The 21,118-nt window shown below is 41.0% G+C and overlaps 1 protein-coding gene and 1 long non-coding RNA gene across 4 annotated transcripts in view; one reads left to right on the top strand and one right to left on the bottom strand.

Moving 5' to 3' along the window:
* The window catches only part of NFKB1 (nuclear factor kappa B subunit 1), a 59,030-nt gene extending 39,626 nt beyond the window's left edge, over positions 1-19,404 (top strand). For 2 of the 3 annotated variants that reach the window (XM_054825651.1, XM_054825649.1), the window contains exons 12-24: positions 950-1,072; positions 2,140-2,229; positions 3,177-3,368; positions 6,069-6,210; positions 9,442-9,556; positions 11,601-11,802; positions 13,059-13,228; positions 14,070-14,172; positions 15,058-15,182; positions 16,017-16,083; positions 16,393-16,565; positions 16,670-16,847; positions 18,526-19,404. In XM_054825651.1, the coding sequence (XP_054681626.1) occupies positions 950-1,072; positions 2,140-2,229; positions 3,177-3,368; positions 6,069-6,210; positions 9,442-9,556; positions 11,601-11,802; positions 13,059-13,228; positions 14,070-14,172; positions 15,058-15,182; positions 16,017-16,083; positions 16,393-16,565; positions 16,670-16,847; positions 18,526-18,713 (1,868 nt within the window). In that variant the 3' untranslated portion in view covers positions 18,714-19,404. The remainder of the gene's footprint in view (positions 1-949; positions 1,073-2,139; positions 2,230-3,176; positions 3,369-6,068; positions 6,211-9,441; positions 9,557-11,600; positions 11,803-13,058; positions 13,229-14,069; positions 14,173-15,057; positions 15,183-16,016; positions 16,084-16,392; positions 16,566-16,669; positions 16,848-18,525) is intronic. The other variant, XM_054825650.1, reaches the window with a different exon arrangement.
* Positions 16,690-18,528, bottom strand: LOC129206479 (uncharacterized). The gene is made up of 3 exons (XR_008577160.1): positions 17,979-18,528; positions 16,967-17,572; positions 16,690-16,827 (listed from the first exon to the last, which is right to left on the bottom strand). It is a non-coding gene; the product is annotated as an uncharacterized LOC129206479 (long non-coding RNA).
* Positions 19,405-21,118: the final 1,714 nt, after the last annotated feature.

Raw genomic sequence — 21,118 nt, forward strand, 5'->3', positions numbered from 1 at the left:
CTAGATTGTTTAATGAAGGAAGGATATTTTGTTCTTCCCTCAAAAGTTCTGCTGGATTTTTAACCCCTGTAATGTTTGTATCCCTATTTTTGTAGTTCTTGTCATGACATTTTCACTTTCCCCAGTCCCTGGGATACTTCTTTTAAATCTTTGTGTTTTGCTTTCCAGGGGGGCTAAGTATTACTTACACCATAAAATATTTAGGCTTTTTTTCTACTGCTGCTCAGCATGGTTTGACAGTATTATGTCCTGCCTGAAAATAAGCTATCTTTATTCTGGTGACTTTTCTGATATTTTAAGTAAATTTCAAGCAAACTTGTTTTCACCATTTCTTCCCATCCTTACCCTTAAACAAAAGTTCAGTGGGCACTGCAGGTACTCTGCACTACTGGAAATCAAAGCGCCTTGTGATGTGCTGACCCTTTGATAAGGGTTCATTTCTGAAGTAGATTTGCTTAGTAGAAGAGGCTGCACTTATATTCCCCAAAGGCAAATTTTCTTGAACAAGTTTGTGGTTTGGTGCACTTGTGCTAGGTTTGTGACTTGGTTTAGACATAGAGGAATTTTGGGACCACTGATTTCCAGGGCTCTAAGTACATGAGACACTTTTGAAGAAAACAGAGTCCCCTAAGACATCTCTGCACATTTCCCTCCCGGTCTGAGCACAAGGCGCCTGACGTAACTGAAGAGACCGTGAGGGCCCGAGCGATGCTGTTGGTCTGGCAGGGGTCTTGACACCAGCTTGTTTCTCAGAGGGATTCTAACTGCTTCATTACATACAAAGTTGTTCTGTTACTTGGAGCTAGAAGAGAGTTGACTCTTTTACAGCACTCTGCATTTTCCTTTATAAACTAGTAAAATTCAGTAATGCTTTCTGTATGCACATCCTATTCTGTGTGTGGCAACCAGTAAGGGTGACTCCTTACCCCATCTGTTCCTTCTAACCCAGATAAAGAAGAAGTGCAAAGGAAACGACAGAAGCTCATGCCAAACTTCTCTGATGGCTATGGTGGAGGCAGTGGTGCAGGAGGCGGTGGCATGTATGGAGGGGGAGGTGGCGGTGCTGGCTCTGGTAAGGCAGCAGTTTGGGGCGAAGAGGGGAAGGGGTCCTACTCTGAGAGCAGGACAGGTGTTTATTCTGATTTTTAAAATGGGATGAGGATTTCATCTCCTAGGTAGATAAGACCTGACTCTCCTGTCTTTATACCAGTGTTGCTCATTTCAGTCAAGTACCTCTTTGTTTTCTAAAGTTTTCGCCAGCTCCTTTGCCTTCCTACTTGGATATAAGGCTCATGGTGACTTTTTTTTTTCTTCCTTATAGCTTTAAGTCACAGATAACACCTGTCTAGTTGAGGGAGTCCAAGTCAGGAATCTATTATACCTTAGCTTTGTTGCTTCCTAGGGCCTCAAGGGCACTGAAATTCGTGAGACAGCTCAGCTAAGTACCGTCTTGGGTGCTTAAAATTAAACAGGTTCTTAATTATTTCTGAGACCAGGAGTGGAATTTGGCAAATTAACGTGTTAGTGCAAAGAACTATTAAGAAGAAATTTGCTATGCTATTTAGTCAGTTTTCTACTGTGCTCTATCTGTTGAGGCCAGAGTGTATCTGAGATGCAGGATCCTAAGACCATTGCTTTGCTTCTTGCGGCAGAGCATTAAAAACCTGTAGATCAGCAAATGTCATCTGAACTACAATATCTTTGCAACTCTTTTTTTCTAGAGCAAGGGACAGAGCAGCAGTTTTCAAATCGTTGCATGCATTGCTAGCAGCATGTCTATAATGTAACACTAGAATATAAATCTGTTGTAATCACAGAAGTGCAAAAGCATAGATGTAGCTTGTGAAGCCTTGGTTGAGTTTTAGATGAAGCATACTAGTGCTAATACATTTGTGTGGCCTTACAGATGTTGGGATAGAGAGTGTCACTAGCCAGCCATCTTGAATTTCTTTGGATTTTTGAAGGGATGAGGGAGAGTTCACCTTCAGTCTGGAAAATTTATTTTAATTGGATGGAATAAAGCAGAAGGTATTTAGAAAACAAAATTCCAGTTCTTTAGGCTCAGTGTTCTTGCAGGTGGCGTTTCCGTTCCTTTAAGGCATAATTCTATTAATTCTTAATATTTTTTCCTTTCTTTAGGGTTCAGTTATCCTTCATATGGATACACTGCTTTTGGAGGGATGCATTTCCACCCTGGCACAACAAAGTCCAATGCTGGAATGAAACATGGTAACAGTAAAAATGTTGTTCTTGCAACAGTTGAATTGAGTTTGACCATCTTTATATTCTTCTACAGTAGGAGCTGAAGTGTCATGCAGGTCTAGCTAAGTGTCCTGGGGCAGGCTATTCCCCCCACCGCCGAATCAGTTTCTTTTCTAGAACTCTCTGGCAGCAGAAGGGTTTGTGCAGATTATACTGCTCAGCTTTGATTTAATTCTCTCCAGGCCTACCTTAAAAAGCTGTGTGCATGTTCCTTTTTACTGCTAAGCAGCAGAGCAGTAGCAGCAGACTGAGAAGCAGTCACTAAAACCCCTCCACGTGCTTCTCTGTTCAGTGTATGCTTTGAGCAACAGCCCTTTCTCTTGTTTGAACACGCTGATTACAGGTGACCCAAGGACTAGACCAGCGAAAAGGTATCTTCCTTTGTTGCCACAGTCTGGTACTACACAGTAGCCCAGAGAAATAACATGAAAGTCAATGGAAAACACTAAGTTAATAAGGGCATTCTTGGCTTCCTAATATAGGGAAGTAATTTCAAATCTACATGTTGAATACTCTGTAGTTATTTTCAAAGTCTCAGGGATGAATTTGCTGTCAGAAAACCAAAAGTGAATCTGAGTAATTCTGCTAGATTTCCTGGGAATACTTCAGACTTGAGTTCTTGTACCATAGAGAGAGAGAGAGGTATATCTGTTGTTACATGTAAGAATTTATTTTTAAAACAGAAGCTGTCAAAAACATAACATCACTTTAGAGCAAGTTGTATACATTGCTATGTCTGTCCCTGTGTGTTCACATCTGAAGTATTATGATTCATGAGTGTTTACTGGTAACACCTATGTCAAAGTAAATTTTTGTATTGAGTTCTTTAGGATTTGGTTACGGCTAGTTGAGCTTATCACTTGCATAAAAAAACAACAGTGTTGGATACTAACAATACTAATTTTTGTTTGAAGGACTATCAAATAGCACAGCTGAACAAGATGGGAAGAGCTCTGATAAAGAAAGTGACAAGTGGGACACAAAACATGATGTGAAAGTAGAAACTATGGAGAAGAATGAGTGCAGAACCTCTGGTGATAATGAGGAGAAGGAGGATGCTTCTTCCCGTAAAACAGACGTAAATGAAGCAGATTGCAGGTGGCAGGGTAAGTGAAAAAGAAAATCTGTTTAGGGTAGATCAAACTGTAGTATGGGCAAAGCTGGTGTTAAAGGCCTGGAAACTCCATAAACCTCTGCTTGCTGTTTTAAAAATATGATAACGCCTCCTGGAGGGAACAGGAGGAATTCCATTCCCCCAAATCTAAGGTCCCTCCCCATAGTTTGGTAGATAATCTTCCACCTTTATACTGCCACTGGGCAACTGAACTTCTGCTTGTCATGCAAGGAGAAGAGATAGCTTAGCCTGCTGGGCACATTTAACACTCCTTTATAATAAACCCATATGAGGAACACTGAAAGCAATGAAGGTACATGAAATACAATTCAGCAGTTGACTTGGCTTTTGATATTTGATAGGCTTTAATGGATGAGTAAATAGATTGTTGCAGTAGTTCTTCCCTGCAATTCTGCTGTTAAATTGCATGCAAAGTAGTGTTAAAAGGTTTGAATTTAAAATGTAAATTCCCATGTGACAAATACATGGTAAAAGAACACTGTTGGGTAGCAAAGTCTTATACATCAAACTGGTGAATGAAAGGGGAGGAAGGCAAAAGTAGTCAGTAGAAGTGATTTAGCAGTAAAGTTGTAAAATATATGAAGGCTACAAATCACCCTTTTCCCAGACATTAAGACTTCCTTTTCCTGGATTGTTTTTTAAAAGAGTCGATGGTCACTTTTTTAAAGGATTTGAGTAATCCTGTTTCTCATAAAATTAAAAAAACAACAGTTTGACTAGAGAGACATGGTAGGGTTACAAATTGAGCAGGAAGGAATTTTTTGTTCTTGGCTTTTACCAAGTGCAATGTGATCCAGACCACTTTTGTTGTTCCCTCCTTGGTCAGGGAGAGGGCACGTTATCTTGTATCAGCCCTATGTGACACTTGCTATTAACAGCACTACAAACTGTGCCTTGGGAAACCAAAGTCATGTAGTAGATCAGTTGTAGTTGTAAAAACCTCCAAGGTGTAGCTTCTTGTGATCTGAGAAACAGACGATACTCCTGAGAAAAGCTGAAGAATTTGCTGTTTGCATTTCTGGTTGTGATAAATCCCGTGACTGATTCAGAGAGAAAAATCTTTTGCTAATATGTGAAGAAATAATAATGTCCATTTAGCAGTTACCAAGGAGGGGCCTGAATTGTTGACCTGGTTTCCGAGTAATGAACATCGTAGGCAGGAAGTTGACTGTTTCTTTTCTTTATCATAATGGCATGAAAAGAGGCAATTTCAAGCTCCAGGTTATATGAAGAATAGAAGCAGAAGAACAGGCTCCATGAAATTGCTATTGCAGGTTAGAACATTTGGGTATTAGACTAAAAGATGCTATCTTGCAGAATTTTGAAGGATATCTTTTCTGTGTGCTTGATATGGGAAACCAGGGAGGTTCGGCATCTAGTTTTTTGGACTTTGGAAATGTCTGTATAATGAGAAAAGACTGAACTGCTTAACACAGTTTACCTGGGAAATATATATATATCTCCTAAACATAACATCCATTTAATGCTATTATTTAATGTTAAGAGGTAAATAGTAAATATAAATATATCAGCCTAGGCATATAGTATAGGAACCACAGTGCTGTATTGGCTAGAACAATAAGCTTCATGGGTAGCTGAGTAAGTCTTGGACTTACAAAAATGATGTATTCACGTTCATCAGGGATACGCTTCTGATCCAGTCTAAATGCCTGGTTTTGTGTAGCCTGAAATCCTGGGTGTGCTCTCCCCTTGTGTGCTTTAAATGACAAAGTCTGTTTTACTTGTTTGCTGTTAGTAATTTCTAAACTTGCAAAGCTTTATAGAAACATGAAACTGTTCAAAGTACAGGTTGGTTTCAGATGATACTGCTTCCCAGAATGATGACTGTGGTTTGAAAGTTCATCTGTTTCATTTTCGTTAGTTTCTTGCTGATATGGAACCACAAAGGTATTAACAGAGCAGCCAGAGTGATTTTTTTTCCACAAATGAGTTTGTTTCCTCCCCTTTCTCCCTTTTGCCTCCCCACCATGACAAATTCTGCTTTTTGAAATCTCAGTGGTTACACATTTTATGAATCTAAAATCAGGATACTACAAATACTAAGCATTGTAAACACTGGAATGTTTTAAACAGGTGAACAGACTCTCTGTGGCCCTGCTGTAAAGCAGGAGAGACTGCACGGTTCGAGTTGGAGAGGGGGCACAAAGCCCTGCATTTATTCCATAGCTTTTACGTGAGTTTCTGTGCAATATTTGACAGGTCACTTAGGCCTCTTGTGCCTCAGTTTCCTCAAGTTAAACTATTCAGAACTGCACAGGAGGTTCTTTTAAGTGCTCTGTGGACAAGAGTCCTTAGATGTCATTTGTATCTAAGCAAATCCAAGTTCCTGCTCCTTTTGTCTCGTTACACCCAAGTGCACATCAATGCAATTAATTCAGTGCCACTCAAACTAAAGGTAGCTTCCAGAGTTTGACTGTTCTCGGGATTTCTCCTGCCTGAATGCTCAGCATGCACCTAGTTTTTCTTCCAAGGGACTCATTCCCTCTATCCTTACCTCTCAGGAGTAATTAGCAACGTGTCTCAGTGAGTCAGTAAACAATGCTTGGTGGTCTGCACTTCATATTTCTTTGACAGCACAATTGCCTGTCAAAAGAAGGTGGTGTTGCGAGGACGACAACTGAACTGATGAAGAAAAAACTTTGTGTTGCAGATGGTCTGTTCCTCGAGAAGGCCATGCAGCTTGCCAAGCGTCACTGCAATGCTCTCTTTGATTATGCTGTAACTGGAGACGTGAAGATGCTGTTGGCTGTTCAGCGCCATCTCACTGTTGTCCAGGATGACAATGGAGACAAGTAAGTTGGCCTGTACTTAGTGGGTTGAAAGTTATGTTTTTAATGGCAGAATGGTGTAGTCAATTTGTTCTGTCCCCTGCGGGTGCCGATCACGGATTACAGCACTGCTCTAGTCAAATAAATAATGTTCTCCTTTGTGCTGTTTGGGAGAGGTACAGCTGCCATTTAGAGATTTTTATTGCATTTGCAGAAAAGTTCATTGATCCAGTACCTGTCAGAAAGTAATCTGGTCATTGAGGGCGTGTTGAGCATGTTGTGGTTGCCCTTTGTTTTTTTACTTATAATCTCGATGGAGCATGAAGTGCTATGCTTGCATTGTGATACACAGTTGATGGGGATCCTCAGCTTTGTGCTGAAGGAAAGTGCCCTGCTTTTTATTCCATGCAAGTCCTTAAGTCTTCATAGGAAGCTTGAAGTTACAGATGCACTGGGAGATGTAGAAACAGTAGCTGGAGGGTCCGTGCTGCTTTTGTCCCACCAACACCAAGTTCTTCCCAGAGGGTGGATGGTATTTTGCTCTTGCTTACGTCTCTGCTGTTCCATTGCCTTCCAAGAGATTGCACAGATGTTTGTGGAGACGTGGGTGCTAATACTTGCTTATCAGTCCTTCACTAATGTGAGCTGGAGTAGAAATCCATTTTGTTCCTTTAAAGCTATGCAGAGTCTATAGGACTCAGAGAATGAAACACAGAGAGTAACTAATGATTAGTAATTACTTAAATTCAGTGCAAGTTGCTCTGAACACATGCGGAGATAATCTCTTGAATAAGCAAGTGACGTTATCACATCCTCGCTTTTTAGCTGGCAGGCTTTGGGCAGGCCCTCTGCAATCACTTAATGTTTCCTTAAATTGCAGTATTTTGGACAGTAGAAGCCATATAAGCCTTAAGGTGTCCAGCTAGAAAATTACAAGTGACTGAGACATGCTATCCCACCCATGCAATCCAATCCCAGAGTTGGATTACTCTGTGAGACGCTACTACTTTCACTCCACTTTCGGTGAAAATAGGTCTCCAATTACTGATAAAGGACTGCAAAATCCAAGATAGCTACTTGCTTTGCTTTCCGATTGGCAACCTAATGTCTGCTGTGAGGAAAGGAGGAATATGAACGAGGCAGGAGCTAGCGACATAATCTGCTAGTGCTTTGAACAATACAGTGAGGAGTACTGAGCAAGTAGGACCTGCATTTAAATATCAGTAATGTGCCCCTCAGATTTCAACTTGCAGGGCATTTCAACAAAGTCAAAGTATTTTTCAGAATGATGGTAAATAGTTGTTTTCTTCCTGAATCCAGAAGTACCTAGAAGTATGTGAGGCTCAAGCTTATGTTGCCTTTCTCCTCCTGGGATGGATTTTAGTCTGTGAGCATGTAATACATCTAAATTACTCTGCAGCTTTTTAACAAAGCAAAATTTTGGTGACTGTCTTCCAGTGCTCCCACAGAAGCTGTTTAAAAAAAAAAAAAGTCAAAATTCATAAATTAATTTCCCGATTTTTCACTTTAGTTGTTAAAATTATATGGCAAAAATCAGAAAATTTTTGCTTAAGCCTTTAAAGAAATGTTGCTGTCAACAATTCTGCTCATCTTTCATCAAAATAGCATGTAGGGAATGAGAATACCTTTAATGGGACCCTGTGTTGTGTTTGGCTTTGAGACAAAATTCGTTAATCTGTGATTAGCATATGTTTACAGTGGGCGTTCAGTAAGACCTGCTGTTACTGCATTTATCCCAGTGCTACTGCTCTCCAGGAGCCTGACAGTATTACGGCACTCTGCCTCCACAGCGGTGCTGAAACGCATTTTTTGATGTAGGATTGTTTAAGAAAGGGAATTGACTGCCCTTTCATGGTCCAGTCAGCATGTCTTTACAGCATCACGTGTACTGGCAGGGTAAAATTAAAATACTTGCTACTGGAAAGAGAACTAAAGGCAGTAAAAGAGCAAATTTATTTCCAAAGGGAGATTTTGAAATAAAATGTCAGCATGATAGAGCATAATAAGCATCACCTACCTGAGAGCAGAGGAAGAATTCTCTTACTGTAGTGGTGGGACTGTTTGAACAGCACAGGAGAGTTGAAGGAAGGAAAGTGCCATGGTACTACCTATGGCAACGTCCAGAACCAATAGAACTGGCCCTTCAAGGATGAGTTTTGTTTAGAAATCGTATTTTTTTCCCCTTATTTTTAAAAATATCTTCTGGTTTTGAGTGTTCTCGGTCTCTGTTTCAAGATGACTCTACGCCCCGAATAGCAAGGAACTTTTTTTGGTTTTCTGATGAAAGTGTAGATCGAATATATTCAGGTATTTCTGGAGCAGCATCACAAACACACTGCATGTCCTATGTTAATATGCCAGCAGCAATGTGCTAAAAAGATGAGCCTAGAAGTTGCCCAGCATCTGTTATGGGAGGGCTTGGCAAGACACGTTTCAAAACGAAGGGCGTGACTTTCAAATGAAGTCTCAAGGGAACAAGACAAATGGAGCTCTGTTGGAGAGGGGTGATGGGATTCACAACCCACTTTTTTCCTGGTGGTGTTTTGCAAGTACAGCTGCTCTGGCTGGTGGTGAAGGACCTGGGTCTGGAGAAGAGCATGGAAAGGCCGTTGAAGTGTCTTGCTGTGCAGAGTCACTCGTGTCCCAAAACAGGTTTTTCCTTTGGCATGACGTCTCTGGTCACTGCTGCAAATCCTGTGGCTGTTAGTCACAGGGCGCAAGTCCTTAGTCATTTTTGTGTTTGAAAACGAAGAAAAGAAAAACCCACAGATCTGGGGAAACCCCCAAGGGAAAATCTGCTTTGGTGGCAGAGAGGCCTGTGGAAATTCTGAAGGAAGGTTTTGACAGTAAGAGGTGCTCCTGTGCTGCATAAATCAAAACATGAAAAAAACAAAACAGCAAAGGATCTGGGGATTTTTAACAAGTTCTGAAACAATTCTTTGGTGCTACAAAGTTTGTGTTTATTAGACTGATAGTTAAGTTATGCTCAATACCAGCAAAAGCCATCCTGAGTCTGCTTTTGTGATTGAAGGGTCAAACACAGTTACCTTCTGACTAGTTTCTTAATGTTGGGATTTGTTTTAGGTGCTGATATTTAGTGCTGAAATCATGGCCTCTAATAGTCAAGTGTTTCTATCAGTTAGAATTCAATCAGATCTACAGCAAAACCTTAACATTTTTATACTAAATTTGAAAATAGTGTGAATTTTTTCATCTGGTTTTTGTTTGTTTCAGTGTCCTTCATTTAGCAATTATCCACCTTCATACTGAGCTGGTGAAAAACCTCTTGGAAGTGATGCCTGACTTGAATTACAATGACATCATTAACATGAGAAACGACCTTTATCAGGTACGCAGTTGTGGTGTATGTGTTGTTGATTGTTCAGCTAGTAAAAGAGAAATCGGCGCAACTTACCCTCTGTCTTATTTTAATGAGTCCAGATCAGACTGTAATGCAAACAAGTTTAGAAACACAATGCTGTACTGTCAGGTGGTGGAGGAGCAAGAGCACATTTTCTCTGGTTTAGTTCATAACTCCCCTTGATGTTAACAGAAACATCTCCGTGGGTTAATAGTAGAACAGGCTGAAAATACGAAATTCTTCAGTTCATTTCTTTATTTGGCTTCTCTGTTACTAAACTGACGGTATGGGTTACAGTGTGCCAATTCTGGGCTCTTTTGACCTGTCTAACATAGGGTAACTCAGGATCGTGAGTCAGTTGCTGCGTCATCAGTTATCTGTAGGCATGTGGAAGCTGTAACAAACGATGCCCTTCCTGTAGCCCTGATGGCATTTGTGCCACATGAGCAGCAAGATTTCATTTCTAGATTCCCATTATAGCAGCAAGATTTCCCTTTCATTTCTAGATTCCCATTACAGCAAAACAAAAAAACCAACCCATCCCCATGTCTTTTACCTAGCAGGAAAAGAGCTCAACTGCCAGGCACAATTCTGTCTCCTCAGCTTCACCTGTGACAGAGTCTGAGCCTTTTGTATTGTAACTCAGGCCTTAAAAAGAGCTGCGGAAACCTGCCTGGAAAGGGATCTCTTTTCCACTGTGCACACCATTCGGTTGTCCCAAAGGCAACCAGCTGGACTTTGTGCAGCAGCACTCTGACATCTGTGTCTTGTCTTTTGCTGCGAACAGCAAAGGCAGATTTTTATTCTACACAGATAGTCCCAGGGAGTTTATTGTGACTTTTTTTGTTCTTTTTTGCATTTTGTTTTTATGTTTGTATAAAGCGAGTTTAGAGTGCGGAGGCCAATGAAAGCAAGGAGAAGATTCTGAATTGAATTCTGACAGAAACAGGAAGCAAAGCTGTGCTCCACACAAGAAATAAATCTTTAACTACCAGGACCTCTACAGCTATTCCTGCCTTCTGCCTAAACCTTAAGCCAGCGGTGGGAGGGAATGTAGGCTTGGGCTAGAACTTCCCTTCTGTACAGATACTCTGAAAGCTGAATCATACGTGTACCTTATGGATTCAGCAATTAATTGCAAATATGTTGACAAATCTATTGTATAGAGCTGGCATTAGTCTTTTTTTTATAGTCCTCTGTTAATATAAGGCTAATGATATGGAGATGGAATCTTGTGCAATTTTTACATTATTTTAGTGTTGGAAATATGATTTCCCCAACCTTACTGGAATGCTTACTGTTTAAATACATACATTTCTGAGTATGTTCTGCACAATGCTGTTGACTGGCAAGACTGTCAAGAATGCAGTATACAATCAAGCTTTGGAAATACTTGAAATCTTCTGGTGCTGCAGGTGTCTTCGCACAAAAACAGAGAGCATGCAAATAGAATCAACAAGCTAGCCACGCACTGTGTAAATGCACAGTAGTTCTGCACTTTGACAATGCACAGAACAGCAGGATTTTCTTCTTTTCTGTGTAGGCATTTGGAGGAATAAGGAAATCCTAAGTCCGTGACTGCAAACCTCCAGTTCAGGAGCAAAATGAGAGTGTAGTTCAGTGCCAAAGGTGGATTTGAGCAGGCCCTGGAAAGTGCATGTGCTCCCTATGTGGCATGACCTTTGCTAGGGGGCAGCTGGAAGCAGGGTTACAGTGTCTGGGGGACACATGCATTATCTCATTTCCCAAGTCCCTTCCACCGCAACACGCAAAAAGCCAGGTCAGTGCCCTGGTTTATAGAGCAGGGAACATCTTCGTTCTTCCCAAAGTCCAACTACTGACACTGGCAAGGCAGCTTTTATTTCCAGTAAGTAGGAACTCTATTTGTAGTATGCAGTAGGAAGAAAGTGTACATGTATGCAAACTTTTCATTTCTGTTAGCTTTGAAGTGGAGTAACGGTTCACACTAGGAGCTTTTATGGGTGATGTAGCTGTTGCTTATCTTCTCGTGGTTTGCTTCTGTCACTTCCAGACCCCCTTGCACCTGGCAGTAATCACAAAGCAGGCAGAGGTGGTAGAAGACTTGCTGAAGGCTGGAGCAGATGTCAGCCTTCTGGATCGCCATGGTAATTCTGTCTTACACTTAGCTGCTACTGAAGGAGATGAGAAGATTTTGAGTCTACTCCTCAAGCACGAGAAGGTATCTTCAATGGTCGACCTTTCCAATGGTGAAGGTATGGAAAAATAACAGCTGTATTTTACACTTAACTGCATGAGTGCACTTCAATTCCTGCCAACACAGTGTTTCTACGCAGGCAGGTACAGACCTCGGAAATAGCATCTTTCCCCACATCGCGTGTAGCATCCTTGACTTTTGTACACCTGCAGTCACAGATGAGAGAAGAGAGACATGTAGGTTTTCTGGTTGTACAGAACATAACTTAAAGATTGGATGGCCATGTGACACAGCATGGATTTGCATTTTTGTTACTGTATATTATCTTTAATCTCACAAAACTTCAAGCACTGTGTTCCTCCTGAGATACCTTATGCAACCACTTTTTTTTCTTTTTTTTTTTTAACACCACCCCCCCCCCCCCCACCACCCCCCACCCCCACCCCACCCCCACCCCACCCACCGAAGAAAATGTTTCCTCTTCCTCTCTAGTGAACGAGATCCCCTCAAAAATAATTTCTGGACCTGGTGTCGAGTTTCATATCTAGTAGCTTGTGACCATACAGGATTAGAGCCTACAAAATAAGCACAAGGACACAATTTCCCATTTTTCAGTGGCACAGGTCATTTGAATTTAGTACTCCTGCTCCAGTAGACTGTAAAATGTCTGACCTAAAAATATCATTATTGGATTCAAAAAACTGTGTTAAAAGTTCCTCAAAGAGGGGTTTTTGTTTGGGGTTGGGTTTTGTTTGTTTGCTTTTTAAATACAAGGCTTTATTATTCTCTTTCTGAGTTGGTGCAGGTAATGTTGAGGTGATAGGGCAGTGTGACCTTACAGGAGGATGATACTAAACTATACCAATTATTCCCCAGCCTGTTTCTAGAAGAGATGCTCAGTAGCAGATGAGGCCAGTGCAGGGTACCTACTTGTTTAGTACTGAGATGCAGATTTTCTTTTTAAGATTACTCTCCTCTGGGGCAAAGAGATGCTCTAGGTGAGCTCTTTAGTTCCTGCCTTCTGTTCCACCTTGTCACCTGCTGATTCATCTTTTTTTTTTTTTTTTTTCATTCATGGCTTTGACTCGCTATCAATAACACAACTGGTTCCAATTTATGCACAAAGAACATTTTTATTAACGCGGTCTTATAGTGTATAAACAGGCAAAATAAGTCACTTCTACTCAGGTAACTACAGTAACTCTAATTCATTTTACAATTCTCATAGACGCGGCCACTTCAAACTCATTACTCTGACAATTCTGTATTTTTCAAATATTAATGCACTTGATGGATGGGGTTTGTTTTACGTAGGCCTCGGTGCAATTCACATGGTGGTGATGGCAAATAGCATGTCCTGCCTCAAATGGCTGATTGCTGCTGGAGTTAATGTCAATGCTCAGGAACAAAAATCCGGCCGAACTGCATTGCATTTAGCTGTTGAACAAGACAACATCCCACTGGCAGGCTGCCTTTTGCTTGAGGTAAGGGCAGAATTTCTTTCTCCCAGGTCTTTTCAATTACATGTTTTTAAAAACTCTTGAAAATCTTAAGTGCTTCAGAGAAACAGAAGTAAGGGTTTTCTTCCTGTTTATTGACTTGATTACTTTAATTGGTATAGTGGCAAAACTATTGCTAATGTTATTCATTGTTACTTGTTCAGCGCCGCTGGTGAACCTTTTGCCCAAGTTAAGCATTTACAGTTTGTGACCCTGACCACATACGCCATGTTTAATTTGCACTTGGTGATCCCGGCAGCCTGTGAAACTACTCATGAACAAGTTAATCACTTCATCCATGTGAACCAGCATGTGCAATACAGATGTGCACAGATAAATAGTTGTGTATATCTATAAACACTTGGCTCATCTCTCTAACACCTTGATCCTAGCGTGCTTAATTCTACCACAGTAGCTTTCCTCGGTATCCGTGTACAAATGTGCCACAGCCTGCCTGCTCTCCTGAAGAGCAGGAGGAAGGCAGATTTCTGTGCGCACCAGTTCAGACTCCAAAGGCTGCAGGTACTCAGATGGCAGAACTATTGCATGGGATGCAAAGTGGCTTTTATCTACCTGACCTGTTTGGGTTCAGATGCTGTGCCTCCTGCAGTAACACTGGAGCACACAACCACCCTCTGTTCCTGCAGGCAGGCAGTTGTAGTTACTTTCCAATTCCTTCTTTTCAGACAAGATTAGAGGTTTTATGCAAACAGGTGTGGAATGGTGCTTATTTGCACAGTAGCAATATTTATGCAGGCATGAGTCTCTGCAGGTGTATTGTATAGAGGAGTAGCACTTTTCTTTTTGTCATTCAATAAAAATTTAGGGTGATGCAGATGTGGACAGCACTACGTATGATGGGACAACTCCTCTTCACATAGCAGCTGGAAGGGGCTCTACAAAGTTGGCAGCAGTTCTTAAAGCAGCAGGTATGAAAATAGGTATTTGCTGGAGAGTTTTCTTTCACAGGGACAATTCAGGTGAGAAGGCTGCAGGCAGAAAAGAATGTGCCGGTGAACTTGTTTAATGAGCAGAAGAAATCAGATGTTAAAAATGTGAAGGTTTGTGTTTCTGCAGGAACGTCCTACTTCCAGGTGCTGTACTACTCTTTAGCACCATCTAATGGCTAAAAAAGCAAATTATGTTTGTCAAGGAAAAAAAATCTCTTAAGCACTCTTGGAAGTTTTTTTGAGTATTTCATTTGTAGTTTTTTATAGCTGAAGAAGCAGAGAAGAGACCTCATTGCATAGTTGGGATAAATGTTGCACTGCTTTAAAAAAAAAAAGTCGTTGAAACATGAGCTTGTTAGTGTTTCCTATTTCCTATCACTGGGGAAGAGTTAGTTTTGAATATTTATTGGAACATTTTTTTTTTTCAATTGTATGTAGACCTGATTTTTCTCCTTTGAAACAGAAATCCACGCCTCCCATTGCTCTGGCTTGTGTGCTTGGTCTTTTAATAATAACCGCACTTTGACACTATAAAAAGCAGCAGCACGCCATCACTCATCACATACATGCTGCGCTCTGTGTGAGCCAAGAATGGGGCTGGAAGTCAGCTGGTACAATCACAGTCTTTCTGTAAGGCCGTAACCCTCTGCTTGTCATTTTTCCCCTCTTTATAACGGACAGTTGCATTATACAGAGATGTGACAGCATTTAACTTTAGTTGATTAGAGAAGTCATTGGCTGACTTAATATAAAATGTAATTTAGCTTGAGTTGCCATTCAGAACTTAAATACATATTTTAAATATTATCGAAGAGCAACTTGAAGCCTTTTCTTAGGAATTTTTTTGCACACCTGTTGTTCCAGGTGCAAATCCTCACGCTGAGAACTTTGAGCCACTGTTTGATCTAGACGATGTGAAAGATGATGAAGATGATGATGAAGGGATTGTGCCTGGAACGACACCACTGGATATGGCAGCCAGCTGTGAGGTATGTGGACTGGTTGGGTTTTTTCTTAATAATAAATGATAGCCCAGATCTCTCAGCCAGCTCCTTCCACTGCATCCACAGTTATTTCAGTGGTGACAAGCTACTCATCTGCCATCAAAAATTAAACTAATTCAGCCACAAAACCCCCCATGAAATAGCACTGGAAGAAAGCTCTGCTTAACAGACTACTTCTACTGAACAGACACTTCCTGAAATAGTTGCACTGCAGTCTTCACTATGGAAAAATATTGAGCTGGTTGGGCAGCTTGTGTTTGAAGGCTCATATTCCCAGATGCACTCTAGTGGGTTTCTTTGCCGCACATTCTTCAGAACTGTGGACATTTTCTTGAGGGAACATACGCTCTTGTGTCCTGCCCAAACAGCGATTAGGCTGCATAGTCTATGCTTTAGTAGCTGATTATGTGCAGTTGGTTTGGTGTGAGTGTAACGTACAAGCAGTAGCATCTCTAATCACTTGGAGCTGGGGAGCAGTATTAGCCTTAAGTGAAAATCTAACCCAGGCTTTGTTTTAAATTACTAGTCACAGACAGGCATTAACTCCTCACTTAGCCACTGCTACATGTTTACTGCAAAGACTTCCTCTGTATCTTGAAAACAGCTGCCAGATGACAGAGCTTAAGGGCCAGGGAGAGTAACTTCTCAAGATTTCTCCCTCAAGTTTTGCACAGGTCTTCTATAGTCATACTGGTCCTGGGACAGAAAAAATTGCCCATTTACAGACAGAATTAGGGCTTTATAGAATACTACTGAGACTTGTCAAGATAATAGACACTAGCCAGCTTTCTAACTACTGACTTTAATGTATTCTCTTAGGTGTATGACATATTAAATGGCAAACCTTATGAATCAGCAGTGGTTTCGGAGGACTTACTGACACAAGGTAACATCTATAAAGATGACTTTACAATATCCCTCTAGTAATCGAGTACTGAAAACATACTCGCAGAAAACACTGCCCTGCAATAGCTTGTAACTGAACTGGGGAGGGAGGAGAGGTACCCTCCCACCCACTCCTTAACAGAATCATGCTTGTTCTTGTGAAGAGGACACAAAGGAGTATGTTTTCAGTATTACAGCAATACATTAGTAAATGCTAAAATACTCTTTAATTTGGCTTTGTTTCTGCTTAGAAATGAACTGGTGCATGATTTGTATAAATTACAAACTAACATATTTCTCTGTTCCCCAGGACACTTGAGAGAGCTGAATGAAAGTTCCAAGATGCAGCTTTACAAACTATTGGAATTGCCCGATCCAAACAAAAACTGGTCCACTCTAGCACAAAAACTGGGTCTTGGCATACTTAATAATGCCTTCAGGTTGAGCCCTTCCCCATCAAAAACTCTGCTAGATAACTATGAGGTAATGTGGCTGCAGCAAGTTATGAAGAACACTGAGACATGTAGAGAAAATTGTCCTCCTGCACAGGGAGACAGTGCATGAGCTTCTGTTGTCTCCTCTCTTAGGTTTCTGGTGGTACAGTTCAAGAGTTGATTGCTGCTTTGAGACAGATGGATCACACAGAAGCCATTGAAATCATTCAGAAAGCACTATCCATCTCACAAAGTCCATCTCACCTGGAGGACGATAATGCAAAAGCTCTTCCATCATCATCACCACCCACCTTTGCAAATGGAGAGACAGGTAAAACTGACAGCAAAATATCAAGAGCTTTAAGACATTTTTCTAATTGTCCCCCCTACCCTGCATTGGACTGCTGATAGATTGCATGGTTTCTTACATGCAGTGCCTGAGCTGCTTACCTGTTTCAGAAGTATTTTACTGCAGCACAACTTTCTCATCATAGACATTTTGTAGGGCTAGAAGAAAGGGGAAAACCAAACCAATTGAACGGTAGCCCTGCATTACAGTATTGATTATACTGCCTCCCTTTTCTAAAACCAGATGTCTGCCATTTACTGGTGGTAATTGGTTGGATGTACTGGGGATAAGTTTCAAAACTAGGCAATGATATCCCAGGCCTGTACAAGTGCCATTACCTTATGACTTCCCCCCCACCTCATATCTGGATAAACAAAAACATTTCGGGTTCATAAACTTCTCAGTAGGACTTGAGTATTACCCTTCTCTTTTCGCACTCTAAAATGGCCCAGTGATCTCTAAGCAGAGAAACTGGGGATGGTTCAGCTTACAAGGGACCTCCAGCAGTCATGGTAGTCCAACTACCTCCTCAGAGCAGCACCAGTATAACATTATATGCGTTTGCCAATGTCATATCCAGTTGAGTTTTGAGCATCTTCAGTGATGGAGGTCCTATGGTGATTTTGGGCAGGGGAACTCTGCTAACAAAAACAGAGGCTGGGAGAAGGCAGTAAGTCATCAGTGATGGTCAGTCACAGTGCCTGGCCCTGTTAAGTAACAAAACGCTTTAGTTTTTCCTGATGCCCTGTTCAAACACCAGTAGTGCTGCCAGCACCCTAATGTGGAAAAACTTACACCCTATGTGAAAATACTGTCAGTATTTCTGGACAGAAAAAAGAATCACCACAATCACTCCATCCTAGTCTAACATTGCCAGTTTACTGTCTATAGAGAACTGTTCAGTCATGGACTGAACTTTCACACCTATCCAAAAATGTGCTTATACACAGATTGCCTCTTTAGATTGATCTTGAAGGGTAAGAGGGGTTCTGCTGCTTTGCAGCATGAATGGACTGTGCCACATCATTTATTTTAAGATGGTTGTTTAAAAAAACCAATTCTGAACTCTGATACGCTGACCACTGTCCTAGTCACACGGAGCCCACGTCATACCTTTAACTGGGATACTGTTCTGCTGCAGTCAGGCACTCCTCCTTTTGTGGATCTTGCACAGATGACAGCTGCAGCTGAGTTCGTATTTCAGGCTTACTCACTAGATGAAAATTGTTCAAGTGTTTTTCTCAAAAATAAATCTGTAAGTGAAATAACATGAGAAAGTTTTAGCAGCCTCATCCTGGAGCTGTATACTCACACAGAGTCTAGGAATCAGAGCCAGAGAACCTTCTGCCCTGCTTACTGCCACACTCAGGTAGATTCCTGGCTAGTGCGGTGACAGCATGAGTGGCAGCAGAGCACTAGGCTTCTCATCCCATCCAAGCTCCAACTACAGGCGACTTCTGCCAGCAGTGCATCAGATCACGTGCTTTACTCAACTGAAAACATTCAGCACAGCTTTTCCTATTATAGTATCTAAAGTTGGAGTTATTTTCCCGGTAGAAGAGCTTTTAACTTACTGGTTTGTATTCCATAGGTTTTTCTGAAAGCAACATTACTGAAGCAACACAAACCATAATATATTTCCCTTTTATCTCTCCATCAGGCGAGCTTTACAACAGCAAATTTCAAGACAACGAAAGCATGTGTGACAGTGGAGTGGAGACCTCCTTCCGCAAACTGAGCTTTACTTACTCAGACTCTCTGAACAGCAAGTCATCAGTAACACTCAGCAAAATGACCCTGGGCTGTGGACATGAAAGTTCAGTGCAAAGCAATTATATAGCCAACTAGTAATGCTCAAATAGCAATATGCAGTTACAGGAACAAACGTGACATTTAAAATTACATTGGTGTCATCCTGGCCAGAGGGAGGTGAATTCACAACCAAAAGCATGTTGGAGGAACCACACGTGAACCTGAACCGACAGCGACTTCAGCATGCAACTCCTAGCAATGGCTTCCTTCCTCAAGTACACTTAATTCTATTCATTTACAAGCCAATAACCAGGGCTCTACTGCCACATTAATACATAGGACTGGGCACTGAATGACTGAGCTTTTCTGGTTTGTGAGGATTTTCTTTTATAGATGAAAGTCACTCCTTGTTAATGCACAATACCAACTCACTTCATAAAGAGAGGTAAGGCACACAGAGCAATCAAAGGATACAGTGTCTAGCTGCTCTCTTCATAAATTTTGCAGTACAGTTGCATGAAAAATGCTCATAAAATAGCTGGTAAAGAAAAATCATGACTTTAATCACAATGACAACTCAGAGAAAAGAGAATCCTAAAAAAAAAAAAATTCTTGTATATTTCAAATAATGTATTTAAACTTAACTTTGGTGCCTCATTCAAAAAAAATTTCAAGTTTGGCATTTTCCTATTTGTAAATAGGTTTTTTTTATATCTGTTCCTTTTAAAAAAGTGCTTTTTAAATGCTTATTTTTATTTTACTTTTATAATAAAAACACAAAATGAAATCTCTTGTCTACAGTTGGTATAATTATTACATATCGTTCAAGCAGAGTTATTGAAGATCTAGGTGTTGATACAAAATTATGCTGGTGTCCAAGTACTAAAATAAAGGGTTGCAAGCCGCCTGTCTTTAAGCGTAAGTATCTTTTACAGTGGGTGACCAGGAGCATCAGCTACAGCTGAGCAGCTGTGCTTGGAACTAAAGCCTCCCATTCATGGTCTGTTTTAGTTCTCTTCTCATAATTATGGTAGCAGAGAATCGTTTACACTGAAAGCAACTATTTAGCATCTCAGCAAAAGTGATGAGTCAAGTTGTCTTTGGGCTATCTAGAAATTCCTCTAATAAACTGTGTTCCTGAGCAGTATTTCTTGCTGCATGTTAATTCTGAAATGGTGAGTGTAACTGTCACAGATGTTGGCCCTACTACAGGTACCAAATTTCATGACGAAAAAGCAATGAGCAGCATCATACCATTGTTACTCACTTGTAGCCAGTGTTCCTGGCACAAAGACGGAGATTGACAGTGGTGTTCTTGGCTCAGCTCAGTTTTCAGTAACCTGGGTGTTACTCCTGAGAAAAATAAGATAAACCTTGAGAATTGTTACATTTAGAGCAGTATTTGCTATAATGAATTAAACCATGAGTAATGAAAAAACACTTGTGAAATTTTATATCCAGTTAATTACTTGCAGAGAAACAAGATGCATAATAGTAATAATGCCATTCTTTCTGTTATTGTACATATAACCTACATAGGCAGTGTCGAAGATGTATGGAGTTTTTGTTCACTTAATGAATTTGTCCTGTGTTCTTTCTGCATTCCAGCTGTAAGAGAAAGAGACAAAGGTTCTCATATTCTGGGGGTGGAGGAGCTTTTTGAGCCCTGGCAGAGCTGTTGTCTGAGTCAAACAGAGTTTCCGCTGCCACAGGATTTCCAGCACAGCTCAGGGGGCCGGCAGAGACTTACTGAGGTTTCTACAATCCTGGAGGTCACCAGGGCATCCTGGCTGTTCAGTCACACCTTTTAGCCTTATTTCTGACCAGCTATGCTTTTAAACCACCAGAAGACACATGGGTCTGTATTTCCTTAAGCACTTCATGACCAAATGCTGCATAATAGCTATTCATCAGGTTAGTGATCATGCAATGAACAGCAGGACACCTCCCCTAGGCCCTGTGTCTTCAAGTGCTTTAAATGGCAGTCTTTTCTTGCAGCATCTCTGTTTCAGTCTATTTAACAAAAGAGGCTTTGGTCCTTCGCCCCCCCCCCCCCCTTTACTATTTTTCTGTTTCAAAAAAAAAAAAAAAATTCAAAAGTATTCCCACTGATTCAAACAGTAATACTAAATTTTTTACAGTTGAGTCACATAATAGGACAACTTTTCAAATCTGCATTAACCCTTAGCATCTTAAGTATGTGTTGCAGGCGTGCCACGCAGTTTGTCAGAACCAGGTGAGAGTAGAACACACCAGCTAGTGTAAGACATGCTACAGAAAGTACCACAACATCTAGGTGGAGACATTTATGTCTTCTTGTGTAGTTCTCATTTGGCAGAGCAAACCTACTGGAGAGCCAAGCATTTACCTCAAGCAGCTCAAAAGAAAATGCTAAAAATGCACAGCTTTACCCTCTGCTTTACCTTTTTTCTCATTAGTAGGTGGTCATCCTGTACAGGGCATGCTGATTCTTGTTCCAGTGGCACCTGGGAGGAAGTCAG

The sequence above is a fragment of the Grus americana genome, chromosome 4 (genome assembly GCF_028858705.1).
Source record: "Grus americana isolate bGruAme1 chromosome 4, bGruAme1.mat, whole genome shotgun sequence".
Classification (NCBI taxonomy): Eukaryota; Metazoa; Chordata; class Aves; order Gruiformes; family Gruidae; genus Grus; species Grus americana.